Consider the following 19,965-nt stretch of genomic DNA (forward strand, 5'->3'; position numbering starts at 1 on the left):
GAAGACAAGGGAATATCTAGCTTTAATTATATACATATATAAATTTTTATATAATATATATTTATATTTATATAATATTTTATTATATTTACATCCCTACCACTTACCACAGTGCCAGGCATGGTAAGTACTTAAATTCTTTAACAATTTTAAGTTTTTATGAAAATTATGAAAATTTATGAAAATGGTTCTAAAAATTCAATTTCCAAATAATAAATAATAACTAAGCTGGTGTAAGCCAGTAACAAAGACCACAGTTGATTCAAAGTATTAAAACTTCTTTGTATGGAGCTTAAATTTAGCTATCCTGGGCCCTGAATAATATACAGTCCATCAGTGGTCCATACTCAAAGCCTTTCACCTAAATTGTATAAATCTGAGATTATACTCTCCAATTAAGTCTTCAGGTATAAAAAGCTCTCAGCAAGGAACATCTAGCCAATGAGCTCCTCCTCTGCAATTTATTGTTTGAGAGAATTTGAGAGGCACTGAGAGATTAAGTGACTTGTGTATAATCACAGAGAGAGTATATGTCAGAAGCAGAAACTCTTCCTGACCGAGGCCAGTTCTTTACTGACTATATCAAGATGTCTCTTAAAAAAGGTTTAATATTCTCCAAATTAAATAAAACAGTATGACAATCCATTTCTCCTCTAGAGGATCTAGTCTTTTATTTTAAATGAACTATCTAAATCATAATGGAGCTGAGCATTTTAAATATTTCTCTGTCTATTGTCCTTATTTCTACTTGAAGTGGAGAAAGAAATTAACTGAAAAATAAATACCACGGAAGATGCACATGACAAGCTTATTAGGTGAAATGACTAAAAACAACTATCCATGATTACTCTTAAACCAGAGCTTCATTGAAAATAATGGCCAATATTCAAAATCATACAACTTTTAAAATTTAACTCCATAGTCTAATATTCTTTTTTATGTGTATTAAACAGAAAGAAGAAATGGGTTTTTATACATTTTATGGAAAGACCAGAGTATACTCTTTACTTTAGCAATTGCCTATTGTTATTTGTAAGAAATTTAAAACATGGATTTATGTCTATACACAGAGAAAAAAGATGTTCTGTGATTTTCTAATAAATAAAAAAAAATCCAGGCTCACCCTTAGCTGCTGTTGTTTTTGATGTTCTGATTTTTGTAGCTGTTGTTTTAATTGACATATATCATCTTCCAACTTTTCAGTCAATTCAGATGCCTATTAAGATTGAACAACAAAACCATAAAGGTGACCTTGCTGCAGCTCCAATATTTAGTGTTGAAGGAAATAACTTGACTGCTTTTTCCAAAAATTACATCGAGAAGCAAAATAGTTTATCATAAGAAATACAATTTGTCATGGCAAATCTAACTTTTCATCTTTTTAAAGTATAAAAGAAGTTTTATATATGATTTTAAATAAGAATAATAAAACTATTGGAAAATAGCCACAAGCTTACCAAAATTATTTTTTAAATGTTGATTCTGAAGTCAAACATAAGAAAGTCTTATTTAATAAAATAATTATTTGATACTGGTAGAAATGTTTCAATGAGTTTCTCCATGCACTAGGCTTCAGTAAGTCAAATGCAGGTTAATTCATTTTGGAACCAATATATAAGGAAATACACCATATGATGGGGAATAGAGTATTTACCATGGAATCAGGAAGACCTAGGTTCAAGTCCCACCTCTGACACATATTAATCAGGTGACACTGAGTAAGTCCCCTTAGCTGACTCCTAACGCTTTAAATTACAGAAGAATCTGATTTGAACTATGGAAGGAGTTTCCACACAGAGAGTTGCAAACACTGATGTCCAAATTTAAAAAGGTACAGAAATGACTACTTTGGTCAGAGAGTTGTTTGTGAAAATTTATATTTTTAGTAATTAGAAGGCATTCTGCAATATTCTTGTTTTGTTTTCTATATTCTCTAAACTATCAGCTACTTGAGAGGAGAATTCTATTCTATTCATCTGTGCATTCCAAACCTCTCTGACAAAAAAGATCTAACACAAAGGAGCACTAACAAAGATTTATTGACATGAATGAAATTAAACACAAATTCAATACAATATAGTCATTTATTGGGCCAGATTCTATCAATATTCAAAATAGAAAAGAAAGATTACATTCTTTCTTTTAGATTACTAAGAAAAATAAACCAATATATTCCCATGGAAAAAGTCACAAAATCACAAAATTCATGAGTGTCAAATCTAGAAAAAATATTAAAGATTATCTAACTTAATGTCCTCAATTTATATAAAAAAGTTAAAACCAAGAAAAGTTAAGTCATACAATGGGAACTGTTATAGGGAAATCTGGGAAAGCATGAAGTGCCAGGCAGAGGCAGGGAGAGAATTCCAGAACTGGAGACAGTGACTCTCTGAGGAGCCAGGTGATTGTTGGACTTGCTCTCTAGAGGTACTGAACTTGCTCTCTAGACCTTGTCTGTGTGGACTTACCCTTCAAGCCTTTCATCTGCCAGGAAGTGGTTGAGTTCAGTTTAAGCTACACAAGTGGACTGTGTTAGTAAGATCCTTACTCCCCTTCCCTTGTGGATTTTGCTGTGATTCAACTGGATTCCTGCCAGACCCAGGGGACAACCATTGTGAGATCTCCCCTTGCTGACCCAGTGGACCTGTATACCTTCCAGCTTCCCTACTCTGAATTACTAGCAAAGTGGGTGGGGGAGATTCTGGTTAGGATATAGCTTAGGCTGACTGGGGATCCTAAGGTAGAGATAAGTGTAGTTATATCTATTTGAAACCTGTTGAACTTTGGTGGGAGGGATTTATTTTTAATGCCAATTAGATCATCCCACTCCCTTCCCCTTCCTGTCCCAGTTTTATAATAAACCTTATTTAACAACCTAGTGTTAACTTGTCAGTTTTCCCCTGGAATCCTTCCCAAATCTAAAGGACTTCTGAATAACTGGCCCAAAGGACTATTTTCCTATAAAGCCTAGAAAAACCACTTAAACCTCTAACCATTATACCTACTAATATTAATATTTATTGTTTACTCATTTCAGTACCTAGCAAAGCCAGGATATAAACCAAGGTCTCTTGTTTTAAGGGCAAATACCATTTTTTAATATATTGTTATGCCATGTACAATAGGAGAATCTAACCCAAGAAATAATAACTTGTACTAACAATGAATTTAATATATTAACAAAAGGTTAGTTGTTACAAAAATTAATTGAAAAAACAACTAATCTAAAAAAATCCTATTATTCTGTGATTTTGAAACTTCTTATTAAGGAAATGCTGGGTAATTTTTAATTTGATAGTACCAATAATGAATACTGTATATTTCTGTAATAAGTATACAATACCTTAGCAGAAGACATAGCATACTCTTCTTTCATAATCTGAATATCTGAATTATATTTAGTTTTTAATAATTTTATGTTTTGTTCAAAATCTTCTGTGATATCATTTTTTTCTTTATGGAGTGAGTTGTTCCTAAAAGCAAAGAGAATAGTAAGTTGAAAATGGATTTTCAATATTTTTTAAAACTATACCATAACTGAAAATTTAAAAATAATGAAATAGTATCTCTTAGATTACACATATTATAATGTACAAAAGTGACTGTATAAAGTGTTAAGAGAAATTAAAGCAAATATTTTGAGTGGTTAGTATCATTACTTTATAATTAATTCAAATATATCTTGGACTTTAGTTATTACCTTGCTTTAACTTCTTGCAGCTCACAGCATGTCATCTGGTAGGTTTTTTCCAATTCAGATTTTTCCTGACTTAATTTTTGCCACTGTAAATTGCTGTTTTCAGCTTCTCCACTCAGCTGCTGGACACGTGCCTCCAACTCTTTTACCATTTGGTTCTAAAAATAAATAAATAAAATTAGGTTAATAAAATCCCTTAATATATCATGAAGGATACAGATGTAAAGCTAAAGAGATCTAATAGGTCAAATAGACAAAATCCCTTAAAATCATCTTAGCAACAAGGGAAGTGAGAACCACAAAGTTGAAGAGATTAACTCAAGAGTACACAAACAATAATTAGCAGAATTGGGATCTGAATCCAGATTAAGCATTCCTTGGTAGAGCTTGAACAGGATTTGAGGTGATTACTGAATGGGAAAGGAAAAGAATATATATACATATACATGTGTATATATATATATATATATATATTTTTTTTTTTTTTAGATGTCATTGGCATCTTCTTAAAAACTATCCTACTAGGGCATGAAACTTATAAAACTTATAAACAAATGCAGAAAAGCAGAAATGTTAAATATATACTTTATTAACCATAATAAAACAAAAATTATAAATCAATAAAGAACATCTAAAGAAAGAATTGAAATTCAGATAGAAATTATATACTGATCCTAAGGAAGTGGTGAGGAAATAAACAAATCATGAAAAATGCAAATAATCTTTTCAAGGAAAATTATAACACTGAAACCATAGTGCTAAGCTTTTAAAATATAGCCAAATTACTCGATAAAGTAACTTTTATATTTCTAAAACAATTTCATCAACAAAAAAATGCTCAGAGGGGCAGCTGGGTAGCTCAGTGGATTGAGAGCCAAGCCTAGAGACAGGAGGTCCTAGGTTCAAATCTGGCCTCAGACACTTCCCAGCTGTGTGACCCTGGGCAAGTCACTTGACCCCCATTGCCTACCCTTACCACTCTTCCACCTATAAGTCAATACACAGAAGTTAAGGGTTTAAAATTAAAAAAAAAATGCTCAGAGAACTCCTATTCAACTAAAAGAACTAAGAAATCAGTAATTCAAAAGACATCAAATGATATAAAAATACAAATTCTGAAAATCAAAAAAGAGATTAACAAAATTGAAATAAAAACACTGAATTCATATATAGAACTGAGTAGTATTTTTCTAAAAAGAACTAATTTTTCAAAAGGTTAACAAATAGCTAAGCTGAATTTATAAAGAGAATTAAATAGCAAATATTAATAAAAACAAAAAAGATGTTGTGATAAATAAAGGGGAAATAAATAAAATTATTATAAGCCATTTTGTCAAATCACATTCCAAAAAAGTAAAAAAATAAAAATAAAAATGAAAAATATTTACAAATTTTAAAATACCTAAAGAAATAAAAAAGTAAAAATTTAAATACCAGTAAAAGAAAAATAAATTGAATAAATTCATAAAAGAACTTCCAATGAAAAAATCTTGACTAAATTGATGTGTGATTTCTATCAAATGTTTAAAAGGCAAGTAATTCTAATGTTACATAAAATATTTGTGAAAAACAATAATGATGAGAAACAACTAGCATTTGTCTGTTGATAACTAAACTATAGATAAATAAAGAAGATTAAGAAAATATAGGCTGATTTCCTTAATGAATATTGACATTAAAATATTGAACAAAACATTAGCAAAGAAGCTATAGCAGTATAATTAAAATACTGTACTCAATGATCAGGTTGGTTTAATTCCAGTTCAGGGCTGATTCAATATTAGGAAAACTACAAATACAAGAAACAATACTTAAGACAAAAATAACAAAAACTACATGATTATATCAATAGAAGCAGAAAAGGCATTTGATGAAATATAATACTCATTTTAAAGCATTAAAATAGGAATAAATGAACTTTTCCTTAATATGGTAAATATTATCTAATTAATGTAATGGAGAAACAATAAAATTGTCTACAATGAGAACAGGAAGAATACAAGGATGTATTTTGTATCCACTGCTACTTAATATAGTTCTGGAAATATCAATTTGTAGAAATGATTAATATAAGAAAGGAAGCAATAAAGGCAAAGAAACAAAAGTATCATTTTTTAAAATTTAAAATATTTTCCCAAGCTTATATGATTCTTGATTTTTCCCACCCCTTCTCTATCACCACTCCAAGGACTGACAAGCAGTTCCACTGGGTTATATATGTATCAATGTAAAACCTATTTCCATGTTATTCATATTTGCAGTAGAGTGATCTTTTAACATCAAAACCCTAATCATATCCATATTGAACTACATGATCAATCATATGTTTTTCTTCTGCATTTCTATTCCCACCGTTCTTTCTCTAGATATGGATGGCATTCTTTCATCCTGGATCATTGCATTGCTACTAGTAGAAAAGTCTATTACGTTTGATGGTACCACAGTGTATCATTCTCTGTGTACAATATTCTCCTGGTTCTGCTATTTTCCTTCTCCATCAGTTGTTGGAGGTCTTTCCAGTTTAAATGAAATTCCTCCAGTTCACTATTCCTTTCAACACAATAATGTTCTATCGCCATCAGATACCACAATTTGTTCAGCCATTCCACAATCAATAGACACACACTCATTTTCCAATTTTTGGCCACCACAAAGAGTGTGGCTATGAATATTTTTGCAGAAGACTTTTTCCTTATTATTTCTTTGGGGTATAAAACCAAAAGTGTTATGGCTGGATCAAAGGGCAGGCATTATTTTAAAGCTCTTTGCACATAATTCCAAATTGCCCTCCAAAATGGTTGAACCAAATCACGACTCCACCAGCAGTGTATTAGTGTCCAAAATTTGCCACATCCCCTCCAATATTTATCACTTTCCTTTGCTGCAATATTGATCAGTCTGCTGGGTGTAAGGTGGTACCTGTAATGCAAGATTGCTAGCAGAAGCTTTTTGCTTCTGCTATTTCAAACTGTCATAGAAAGGCAGTTGGAGGGTTTAGAATTTTCAGAAAGTCAGTTGGAGCCCTACGAATAGGGCTGAAGTTCAACTGACAGGGCTTCTGCCTTCTGGATCTCGCTTTGCCTGGGGGCTTCTGCTTTTTGGGCTTGGACTTAGCCTGTTGGCTTCAGCTTTTCGGCTTGGCTTTAGCTTTTTGGTTTCTGCACTTGGCCTGTGCTTTTTTTTTGTCTTGGGGGAAATTTGGACCTATCTGATTTCTCTGGATCTCTCCCTGATCTCTCCATTACATTCCTGTTATTTCTCCTGAATTTCCCTTTAGCCCCTGGGAGGAAGGCTGGTTTGGTGATTGGACATAATGGGTTTAGATTCTCTAGGCAAGTAGGGCATCCTAAACAAGTTAATCCCAATTTAATGATTTGATAAATACTTTACTTTGAGGGAGTCAAATCTTCCTGACTGGGAGAGCAGGCTCTCTCAGTCTAACCCTTTCCTGTGACCCTTCCCCCACCATCAGCTTTCTCTCTAGCAGCTGTTACAAAACCCTAAACCCCTCTCTCCTTCTGATTATCCCTGACATTAATAAATCCCCTTTGTTACCAACTCAAAGCCTCTGGTGAATCATTGTATCGAAAATTAAGGCAAAAGCTGAAGAGGGAAGGAATTATTTTCTTTTTATTTCTTGAGGGAACCAAAGACATCCATCTTGGCAGGAAGTATCTACCCCAGACGTCCTGCAGCCATCAGTTTCACTGGCAGGGAGGAGCCCTTTTGTCTCCTCCTTCGAGGGACTTAGAAATTAACAATAGAAGTCATCCAGCCAGATATAAACATTTCTTACTGGCCCAATCCCTCTGTATCTTAGAGATACCTTCCCTGATTGAAGAACCTCAGCGTATTTCCTCAGTATCCTCTGTCTCTAGTCTTGGTGAATAAGGCTGTTTAAGCTGCCCTCCTGTATACTCCCTATCATTCCCTGACCTTACTATATACCACCTAATCCTTCCCTACACTCAGCTATCTCTTTCATTCCCCTTCCAAATCACCTCACATCACCTTTATCCCTCCTTTGACCAAGATTCCCCAACTTCTATACAATAAACCTCAGAGTTGTTTCAATTTTCTTTTCTCTAATCAGGAGGGATTTAGAATACTTTTCCCATGTGCTTATTGAAAGTTTTGATTTCTTCATGGGAAAACTACTTATTCATGTCGCTTGCCCATATATCAGTTGGAGAAGGGCTTAATTTTTTTTTGTACAATTGATTTAGCTCCTTATAAATTTGAATAATTACACTTTGTCAAAGAGTTTTGTTATAAAAATGTTTTCCCAGTGCATAGCTTTCCTTCTAGTTTTGTTTGCATAGATTTTGTTTGTACAAAAACTTTTTACTTTGATGTAATCAAAGCCATTCATTTTATATTTTCTAATGTTCTCTATCTCTTGCTTGGTCTTAAATTCATTCCTTTCCCACAGATCTGACAGGTATAATATTCTATGCCCACCTAATTTATTTATAATTTCATTCCTTATATTTAACTCATTTACCCATTTTGAATTTATCTTGGTATAGGGTATAAGATATTGATCTAAACCTAATTTTTCCCCATAAGGTTTTCCAATTTTCCCAGCACTTTTTGTCAAATAGTGAGTTCTTGTCCCAAAAGCAGATTCTCTGGGTTTATCGAACACCAGCTTGCTGAGGTCATTTACCTCTAGTCTATTCCACTGATCTACCCTTTTTTCTCTTAGCCAGTACCATACTGTTTTGATGACCATTGCTTTATAGTACAGTTTAAGATCTGGTACTGCTAGGCCTCCATTGTTCACATTTCATTTCTTAATTTCGCATGATATTCTTGATCTCTTCTTCTCCTAGATGAACATTGTAATAATTTTTTCTAATTCTATAAAAGTTTTTTGGCAATTTGATAGGTATGGAACTGAATAAGTAGATCAATTTAGATATAACTGTCATTTTTATTATGTTAGCTGGTTCTGGCTAGGAGCAATTAATGTTTTCCCAATTGTACAGATCTAGTTTTAATTGTGTGTAAAGTGTTTTGCAGTTGGGTTCATATAATTCCTGTGTTTATCTTGGTAGGTTATTAAATATTTTATATTGCCAATACTGAGTTTAAATGGAGTTTCTCTTTATAACTCCAGCTGCTGAATTGTGTTGGAAATATATAGAAATGCTGATGTTTTATGTGGGTTTAATCTTCTACCCTACAACTTTGTTAAAGTTTTTAATTATTTCCACTAGCCTTTTAGTTGATTTTTCTAGCATGATTTAAATATACCATTATATCATCTGCAAAGAGTGATAGTTTAGTTTCCTCATTGCATCCTTTAATCCCTTAAATTAATTTTTCTTCTCTAATTGCTACTGCTACTGATTCTAGTACAATGCTAAATAACAGAGGTGATAATGGGCATCCTTGCTTCACTCCTGATCTTATTAGGAAGGCTTCTAACTTGTACCAATTGCAGATGATATTTGCTGATGGTTTTAAATTTATACTCTTTATTATTCTGAGGAATTGCCCTTCTATTCCTATTCTTTATAGTGTTTTCAATATGAATGGGTGCTGTATTTTGTCAAAGGTTTTCTCTGCATCTATTGAGATAATTATGTGATTTCAGTTGGTTTGATTATTGATATGGTCAATTATGAGGATGGTTTTCCTAATATTAAACCATTCTTGCATTCCTGATATAAAATCCCACTTGGTCATAGTGAATAATCCTTGTGATAACTTGCTGTAGTCTTTTACCTAGTATTTTATTTAAGATTTTTGCATCTATATTCATTAAGGAGATTGCTCCGTAGTTTTCTTTCTTGGTTTTTAGTCTGCCTTGCTTACATGAGACTCCTTCTTTGATTTTTTTGTCAAATAATTTATATAGTATTAGAATTAGTTGTTCCTTAAATGTTTGGTGGAATTCGCTTGTGAATCCATCTTGCCCTGGGAATTTTTTCATAGGAAATTCCTTGATGGTTTATTCAATTTCTTTTTCTGATATGAGATCATTTAAATATTCTATTTCCTCTTTTATTAATCTCGGCAATTTATATTTTTGTGAATATTCACCCATTTCTCGTAGATTGTCATATTCATTGCCATGTAATTGGTCAAAATAGTTTTTAATAATTGCCTTAATTTCTTCTTCATTAGAGGTGAGATCACCCTTTCATCTTTCATATTGTCAATTTGATTCTCTTCTTTCTTTTTTTATTAGAATAACCAGTACTTTATTTATTTCGTTTATTCAAAGTGCCAGCTCCTAGTCTTATTTGTTAGTTCAATAGTTCCTTTATTTTCAATTTTATTAATTTTTCCTTTGATTTTTAGGATTTCCAATTTAGTTTTTATCTGAGGATTTTTAATTTTTTCTTTTTCTGATTTTTTAAGTTGCAAACCAAGATCTTCTCCTTCTCTATTTTGTTGCTGTAGGAATTAAGAGACATAAAATTTCCCCTGATTATTGCTTTGGTTGTATCCCATACGTTTTGGTATGTTCTCTCCTAATTGTCATTTTCTTCATTGAAATGTGTATTTGTTTTTATGAAATCTTTTTTGACTCTCCATTGATGTTAGATTATTTATTTTCCAATTAATTTTATATTTGTCTTTTGTAAGGCTTAAATTTAGTTTATTATTAGTTATATGGCATAATTAGAATACAGAGATAAATACCAGAGAAAATATTTTTTCCTTGTTCCTGTTATGCATAGCCAGGGAAAAATCACAGTGGACACTTTTAAGGAAGACTAACATGTTGGGAGAACAGAGGATTTGGGGCCACTCTCCGGAAACTGACTATCTAGAGAGGTGGTTGGAGACTTTTTTCTTGATACTATCAGCTAGTAGTTTGGGTTAAAGTTAACTTGGAAAGCTTACAAGAACATCTGTGATGGTGGGAAGAGTTTTGTTTGCTGTCAGAGCTGTTCTCCTGAAAGGGAGAAGCACCTCCCAAATAGAGAGCACTGTTTGCTCTCACTGAACAGCATAGTATTGGGATTAATTGTTCTTTGAGTGTTTGATAGAAATCACTTGTGAATCCATAACACCCTGGCGATTTTTACTTAGGGAGTTCTTTGATAGCTTGTTCAATTTCTTTTTCTGATATTGGATTATAAGAGTATTCTATTTCTTCTGCTGTTAATCTGGGCAATTTATATTTTGGTAAATATTCATCCATATCACCTGGATTGCTATATTTATTGCCATATAATTGGGCAAAATAGTTTTTAATGATTATCTTAACTTCCTATTCATTAGAGGTGAGGTCTCCGTTTCCATCTTTCATACTGTTAATTTGATTTTCTTCTTTCCTTTTTTTTATTAGATTTACGAGTACTTTGTCTATTTTATCTGTTTTTTCAAAATACCAGCTTCTAGTCTTATTTATTAATTCAATAGTTCTTTTACTTTCAATTTTATTAATTTCTCCCTTGATTTTTACTATTTCTATTTTAGTTTTCATCAGGGGATTTTTAATTTGCTCGCGTTCTAGTTTTTTGAGTTGCATGCCCAATTCATTAACCTCTGCCCTCCCTAAGTTATTAATATATGCACTCAATAATATAAATTTTCCCCTTAGAACTGCTTGGGCTGCATCCCATAGGTTTCAGTAAGAAGTCTCGTCACTGTCATTGTCTTCAATGAAATTATTAATTGTTTCTATGATTTGTTCTTTCACTAACATTTTGGATAATCATATTATTTAATTTCCAATTAAGTTCTGATTTGCTTCTCCATTTATTCTTTTTTTAAACATTTATTAATATTTATTTTTTAGAAAAGTTAACATGGTTACATAATTCATGCTCTTACTTTCCCTTTCATACCCTGAGCTCCAACCTCCCATGGCTGACGCATATTTCCACTGGTTTTAACATGTGTCATTGATCAAGACTTATTTCCAAATTCTTGATAGTTGCATTGGTGTGGTAGTTTCCAGACTACATCCCCAATCATGTCTGCCTCAAACCATGTGTTCAAGTAGCTGTTTTTCTTCTGTTTTCACTCCTATACTTCTTCCTCTGAATGTGGGTAGCGTAAATCCCTCAAAATTGTCATGGGTCATTGCATTGCTGCCAGTACAGAAGTCCATTACATTCTATTTTACCACAGTTTATTGGTCTCTGTGTACAATGTTCTTCTGGCTCTGCTCCTTTCACTCTGCATCAATTCCTAGAGGTCTTTACAGTTCACATGGAATTCCTCCAGTTTATTATTCCTTTGAGCACAATAGTATTCCATCACCAGCATATATCACAATTTGTTCAGACATTCCCCAATTGAAGGGCATACCCTCATTTTCCAGTTTGTTGCCAACACAAAAAGCGCAGCTATAAATATTTTCGTACAAGTCTGTTTATCTATGATCTCTTTGGGGTACAACTCCAACAATGGTATGGCTGAATCAAAGGGCAGGCATTCTTTTATAGCCCTTTGAGCATAGTTCCAAATTGCCAGCCAGAATGGTTGCATCAGTTCACAACTACACCAGCAATGCATTAATGTCCCAGTTTTGCCACATTCCCTCCAGCATTCATTACTCTCCCCTTCTTTCACTTTAGTCAATCTGCTAGGTGTGAAGTGATACATCAGAGTTCTTTTGATTTGCATTTCTCTAATTATTAGAGATTTAGAACACTTTCTCATGTGCTTATTAATACTTTTAATTTCTTTATCTGAAAATTGCCTATTCATGTCTCTTGCCCATTTATCAATTGGGGAATGACTTGATTTTTTATACAATTGGCTTAACTCCTTCTATATTTGAGTAATTAGAACCCTGTCAGAGTTTTTTGTTATAAAGATTTTTTACAAATTTGTTGTTTCCTTTCTGATTTTGGCTACATTGTTTTTGTTTGTACAAAGCTTTTAAGTTTGATATAATTAAAATCATTTATTTTACATTTTGTAATTTTCTCTAACTCTTGCTTAGTTTAAAATCTTTCCTTTCCCAAAGATCTGGCAATTAAACTATTCTATGTTCATTTAACTTATTTATAATTTCCCTCTTTATATTAAAGTCATTCACCCATTCTAAATTTATTTTGGTGTAGGGTGTGATATATTGATCCAAACTTATTCTCTCCCATATTGTTTTCCAAATTTCCCAGCAGTTTTTCTCAAATAGTGGATTTTTGTCCCAAAAGTTGGACTCTTTGGACTTATCATACACTGTCTTCCTGATGTCACTTACCCCAAGTCTATTTCACTGATCTTCCCTTCTGTCTCTTAGCCAGTACCATAACGTTTTGATGGCCACTGCCTTATAGTACAGTTTAATATCTGGTATTGCTAGGCCCCCTTCCTTCACATTTTTTTTCATTATTTCCCTTGATATTCTTGATCTTTTGTTATTCCAGATGAACTTTGTTATAGTTTTTCCTAATTCAGTAAAAAAGTTTTTAGGTAGTTGGTAGGTATGACACTAAATAGGTAAATTAATTAGGGTAGAATGGTCATTTTTATTATGTTAGCTCGTCCTATCCATGAGCAATAAATATTTTTCTAATTGTTTAGATCCAGTTTTAATTGTTTGGAAAGTGCTTTGTAGTTGTTTTTGTATAATTGCTGTGTTTGTTTTAGTAGATAGATTCCTAAGTATTTTATATTGTCTAGGGTGATTTTAAATGGTGTTTCTCTTTCTATCTCTTGCTGCTCTACTGTGTTGGAAATATATAGAAATGCTGATGATTTATGTGCATTCATTTTGTATCCTGCAACTTTGCTAAAGTTGTTGATTATTTCTACAAGCTTCTTAGTTGATTCTCTAGGATTTTTTAAGTAGACCATCATATCATCTGCAAAGAGTGATAGCTTAGTCTATTCCTTGCCTATTTTGATACCTTCAATTTCTTTTTCTCCTCTAATTGCTACTGCTATTGTTTCTACTACAATGTTAAATAATAGAGGAGATAATGGGCATCCTTGTTTCACTCCTGATCTTATTGGAAAGGTTTCTAATTTATCCCCATTGCATACGATGCTTGTTGATAGTTTTAGGTATACACTGTTTATTATTTTTGGGAAAGGTCCTTCTATTCCTATACTTTTCAGTGTTTTCAATAGGAATGGATGCTGTATTTTGTCAAAGGCTTTTTCAGCATCTATTGAGATAATCATGTGATTTTTGTTTATTAGATTGTTGATATGGTCAATTATGTGTATGGTTTTCCTAATGTTGAACCATCCTTGCATTCCTGGTAAAAATCTCACCTGATCATGGTGGATGATCCTCTTGATAACTTGCTGGAGTCTCTTTGCTAATATTCTATTTAAAATTTTTGCATCTATGTTCATTAGGGAGATTGGTCTATAGTTTTCTTTTTCTGTTTTTGGTCTACCTGGCTTTGGAATCAGTACCATATTTGTGTCATAAAAGGAATTTGGTAGGACTCCTTCTTTGCTTATTATATCAAATAATTTGTATAGTATTGGGATTAGTTGTTCTTTGAATGTCTGATAAAATTCACTTGTGAATCCATCAGGCCCTGGTGATTTTTCTTAGAGAGTTCTTTGATGGTTTCTTCAATTTCTTTTTCTGATATTGGATTATTTAGGTATTCTATTTCTTCTTCTGTTAATATAGGCAAATTGTATTTTCGTAAATATTCATCCATATCTCCTAGACTGCTAAATTTATTGCCATATAATTGGGAAAATAGTTTTTTTAATGATTGCCCTAATTTCCCCTTCACTAGAGGTTATTTTTCATCTTTGATACTGTCAATTAGGTTTTCTTCTTTCCTTTTTTTTATTAGATTGACCAGTACTTTATCTATTTTATCTGTATTTTCAAAATACCAACTTCTAGTCTTATTTATTAATTCAATAGTTCTTTTACTTTTTATTTTATTTATTTCTCCCTTGATTTTTACTATTTCTAATTTAGTTTTCATCTGGGGATTTTTAATTTGCTCTCTTTCTAATTTCTTAAGGTACATGCCCAATTCATTAATCTTTACCCTTCCTAATTTGTTTATATATGCATACTCTTGGATATAAATTTCCCCCTGACTACTGCCTTGGCTGAATCCTACAGTTTGGTAGGATGTCTCTTCATTGCCATTCTCTTCAATGAAATTGTTAATTGTTTCTATGATTTTTTCTTTGACTAGCTGGTTTTGGAGAATCTTATTATTTAATTTCCAATTAGTTTTTGATTTGCCTGTCCAGGTGTCCTTATTAATTATTATTTTTATTGCGTTAAGGTCTGAAAAGGTTACATTTATTATTTCGGCTCATTTGCATTTGTTTGCAATGTTTCTATGCCCTATTACATGGTCAATCTTTGTGAATGTACCATGTGCAGCTGAAAAGAAGGTATATTCCTTTTTATCCCTATTTATTTTTATCCACATATCAATTAAATCTAATTTTTCAGGTACTTCATTCATCTCTCTGACCTCTTTCTTATTTATTTTTTGGTTTGATTTTTCTAGATCTTAAAGAGGGATATTTAGATCTCCCACTAGTACGGTTTTACTATCTATTTCCTTCTTGATATCTGCCAGTTTCTCCTTTATGAATCTGGTTGCTATGCCATTTGGTGCATAAATATTTAGCAATGTTATTTCCTCATTGTCTACACTGCCTTTAATCAGGATGTAATGACCTTCCCTGTCTTTTTTAATCATATCTATTTTTACTTTGGCTTTGTCAGAAATCATAATAGCCACTCCTGCCTTCTTTTTCTCATTTGACACCCAAAAGATTTTGCTCAAGCCCTTAACCTTAAACTTGTGTATATCTACCCGCCTCATATGTGTTTCTTGTAGACAACACGTGGTAGGTTTTTGGTTTCTAATCCACTCTGCTATTTGCTTCTGTTTTATGAGCGAGTTCATCCCATTCACATTCAGAGTTATAATTATCAGTTATGCATTTGTTGACATTTTTGTATCCTCCCCTAGTTCTTTCCCTTCTTCTTAAACTATTTCCTTTAAAACCAGTAGTTTGCATTAAGCCAGTAACCCTTATCCCCTCCCTTGATTAACTTCCCTTTCTACCCCCTCCCTTATTATTCCCATCTTTTTATTTTTAAGGCCTAATGAATTCTCTCCCCCTTCTCTCCTGCTGCCATTGGCTTATCACTTCTGACTTTCTCAGTAGGGTTAGATAGAGTTTTATATCTCAATGGATAAAGCTACTCTTTCCTCTCAGGGTTAATTACATTGAGAGTAAGGTTTAAATATTACCTCTTAATGTTCTCTTCCTTTCCTTATAATAGTATTCATCCCTTCCCCTTCCCATGCCCTCTTTGTGTGTAATAGAATATCCTATTTTTCTTATTCCTTCAAATTTCTCTTGGTGTCCTCTACTATTCACCTTCCTCTTTCCCACCCCCATATCATCTTAGACCATTTAGTATTCCAACCTCCCCCTATGAATAATTCTTCTAATTACTATAATAGTGAATACTATAATAGTCAATAGAATTCCTTACAGAGAATTATACATAACATTTCTCCACATGGGAATACCAATAATTAGATCATATTGAAGCCCTTAAAGAGGCAAATTTAAAAAATACGAGTTTTCTTTCCTTCCCCTGTTTCTTATTTACCTTTTCATGTTTCTCTTGATTTTTGTGGTTGGATATCGAACTTTCCATTTAGACCTGGTCTCTGCTGTGCAAATACTTGGAAATCTTCTATGTTGTTAAATGCCCAAACTTTCCCCTGGAAGTATATGGTCAGTTTTGATGGGTAGGTGATCCTTGGTTGTAGACCCAGTTATCTTGCCTTTTTGAATATCATATTCCAAGCCTTGTGGTCTTTTAAAGTGGAGACTTTCAGATCCTGTGTGATCCTGATTGGTGTTCCTTGATATCTGAATTGTCTCTTTCTGGCTTCTTGTAAGATTTTTTCTTTTACTTGGAAGCTCTTGAATTTGGCTATTATATTCCTGGGGGTTGACTTTTCTGGGTCTAGTGTAGAGGGTGATCTATGGATCCTTTCAATGTCTATATTGCCCTCTTGTTGTAGAACTTCAGGGCAATTTTGCTGAAAAATTTCTTTTAGTATGGAGTCCAAATTTCTATTAATTTCTGCTTTTTCAGGAAGACCAATGATTCTCACATTGTCTCTTCTAGACCTGTTTTCTTGATCTGTCACTTTCTCTTTGAGATATTTCAAGTGTCCTTCTATCTTATCAGTCTTTTGACTGTGTTTTATTTGTTCTCGCTATCTTGAGAGATCATTAGGTTGTAATTGAATCCGTGCCCATACTTGTGCCTGAGCTCAGGGTCTGTGTTCAAAGTCTGTGCGAGTTCTTTAGCCTCTTGGGGTCTTAAGTCTTGCTTCTCTCAGGAGTAGGCCCTGGTGACACCAGATAGCTCCCAATGCCTTAATGGGTGCCCTAAACTTACTCTAACTCATGTGCGCTGGCTTTGGCACTGTAGGTGGTGTGGGGTGGGGGAGGGGGTTGCTCAGCTCGAGTTTTTGTGAGAGCTGTTTCACCCCTTTATAGCATGGAAATGCCCCAATTCCACGTACCTCCAATGCTGCACCCAACTGTGGGGTCCCTTTATTCCTCTTGATTTGTTTTTATGTATTCTTGAGGAGTCCTGTATGTTTTGGTTAGGAGAGGTTAAGCAGCTGCTTTTTAGTCTGCCACCATCTTAACCAGGAAACTCTCCATGTATTTTTACTAATAACTATTTTTATTGCATTATGATCTGACAAGGTTGCATTTATTATTTCTGCTTTTTTGCATTTGTCTGCTATGTTTCTATGCCCTATTACATGGTCTATCTTTGTGAATGTTCCACATGCTGCTGAAAAGAAGGTGTATTCTTTTTTGTCTCTATTTATTTTTCTCCATATAACTATTAACTCTAATTTTTTCTAGTATTTCATTCACCTCTCATCTCTTTCTTATTTATTTCTTGGTTTTAATCCATCTAGATCTGATAGGGGAAGGTTGAGGTCACCCACTAGTATAGTTTTGCTTTCTATTTTGTTCTTCAGCTCCACTAGCTTCTCCTTTAGAAACTTGGATGCTATACCATTTGGTGCATACATTTTGAGTACTGATGTTTCTTCATTGTTTATACTGCCTTTTATTAGGATGTAATTACCTTCCCTGTCTCTTTTAACCAGATGTATTTTTACTTTGGCTCTGTCAGAAATCATGATTGCAACTCCTGCCTTCTTTTTCTCAGATGAAGCCTAATAGATTTTGCTCCATCCTTTCATTTTTACTCTATGTATGTCTGCCTGTCTCATGAGTGTTTCTTGTAGACAACATATGGTAGTATTTTAGTTTCTAATTCACTCTGTTATTTGCTTCCATTTTATGGGCGAGTTCATCCCATTCACATTCGGAGTTATAATTATCAACTGTTTATTCCTAGACATTTTGATTCTCTCTCTTTGTACTGCCCTTTCTTCTTTCACTATTTCCTTCTAAACCAATGTTTTGATTTTATTCACTTCCCCTAATCCCCTCCCTTATTGTATTTCCCTTTTTACTCTCTCCCTTCTTATTCTCCTCTTATTCTTCTTTAGGGTCTTTGTAAGTTACCCCCCTCCCACTCCCTACCTTCCTAGTGTTGCTTCCCTCCCTTCTACTTCTCTATAGGGTATGAATAAATTCTCTGCTCCAATGGATATGATTTTTCTTCCCTCTTCTTAATTGATTTCAATGCACTTAAGTATCAAATATTTCCTCTCTTCAACCTCTTTACCCTTCTAGTGTATTGTTATTCTCCTCTTTTCTCTCCACATGCTTCTTTATGGAATATAAATTTAGCCCATTTTGTTTGTTTTCCCATTTTTCTTAATACTATCTCCTTTTTCCCCCTCTAGTTTTGCATATACATATACATATACATATATATATATATATATATCTTGACATTTCATCCTATACAGTTTGTCGCTGTTCCCCCAAAGTAAACTTCTTCCAGTTACCCTGTTGATAATAACAATTTAATAACAATTTTTAATATTCACCAATATCTTCTTTTCTTCTAGGTATACAAATCAATTGAACTTATTGGGTCCCTTAAAGAAAAGAACCTCCCCCACCCCCACCCCGCTCTCTTAATTAACTCATGGTGATTCTCTTGAGTTCTGGGTTTGAGCAGCAAAATTTCTGTTTTAAATCCAGATTTTTCTTTATGAATGCTTGGAATTCCTCAATTTTATCAAATGATCATACTTTCCCCTGCAAAAATATAGTCAGTTTTGCTGGATAGTTGATTCTTGGTTGTATATCCAGTTATCTTACTTTCAGGAATATTATGTTCCATGACTTCCAGTCCTTCAATGTAGATGCAGCCAGATCCTATGTTATCCTAACTTTGGTTCCCTGGTATCTGAATGACTTCTTCTTAGCAGCTTGTAATATTTTTTCCTTGTTCTGGTAGTTTTTGAATTTGGCTATAATATTCCTAGAAGTTGTCAGTTGTGGATTAAATGTAGGAGGTGATCTGTGGATTCTTTCAATTTCCAATTTTTTTCCATTTTTCTATTCCAAAAACATTTTCTATTTTTCTCTCCATTTTATAAATAAATTTCTGACTCAATACATTAAAAATATTGGAAATCACATAATTTCATGAAATTATTGTCGAACCATTAAATCTGACCCTTACATTTCAGAAATCTTAGATTTCAGGCAAGACTTTTCCTATCTTACTTCATACCTTCTTTAATCCTGTCCCTTCCTCTCCTGATAGTGAATAATAAATAGGTGTTAGATTACACTGTGCCCAGCAGCCTAATACACCATCTATCACCAGGTGACCCTAACAGCTCAAGCCTATAATCAGCTATTTATATCAATAAAAATAACAAGATCAATATCATCAATAATATTTTCCATGGATCCTTGTTAAGTATAATTTTCATATCATTATGATCTGTAAAAGTTGCATTTATTATTTCTGCTTTTCTGCATTTGTTTGCAATATTTCTATGCCCTAGTACATGGTCAATCTTTTTATATGTACCATGTACTGCTGAGAAGAAGGTATATTCCTCTTTTATCCCTGTTCAGTTTTCTCCAGATATCTATTAACTCTAATTTTTCTAGCATTTCATTCACTTCTCTTACTTCTTTTTTTTTTAAACCCTTATACTTTTCGGTGTATTGTCTCATAGGTGGAAGAGTGGTAAGGGTGGGCAATGGGGGTCAAATGACTTGCCCAGGGTCACACAGCTGGGAAGTGGCTGAGGCCGGGTTTGAACCTAGGACCTCCTGTCTCTAGGCCTGACTCTCACTCCACTGAGCTACCCAGCTGCCCCACTTCCCTTGCTTCTTTTTAATTTACTTTTTGG

The 19,965-nt window shown here is 33.3% G+C and overlaps 1 protein-coding gene across 1 annotated transcript in view; it reads right to left on the bottom strand.

Annotated features, from left to right (window-relative positions):
• CEP112 (centrosomal protein 112) overlaps positions 1-19,965 on the bottom strand; it is a 527,068-nt gene that overhangs the window by 344,965 nt on the left and 162,138 nt on the right. Inside the window, exons 13-15 of the mRNA XM_044675157.1 lie at positions 3,701-3,855; positions 3,344-3,473; positions 1,124-1,216 (exon numbers count right to left, since the gene is read on the bottom strand). Of these exons, the coding sequence (XP_044531092.1) occupies positions 1,124-1,216; positions 3,344-3,473; positions 3,701-3,855 (378 nt within the window). The remainder of the gene's footprint in view (positions 1-1,123; positions 1,217-3,343; positions 3,474-3,700; positions 3,856-19,965) is intronic.

The sequence above is a fragment of the Gracilinanus agilis genome, chromosome 4 (genome assembly GCF_016433145.1).
Source record: "Gracilinanus agilis isolate LMUSP501 chromosome 4, AgileGrace, whole genome shotgun sequence".
NCBI classification, from domain to species: domain Eukaryota; kingdom Metazoa; phylum Chordata; class Mammalia; order Didelphimorphia; family Didelphidae; genus Gracilinanus; species Gracilinanus agilis.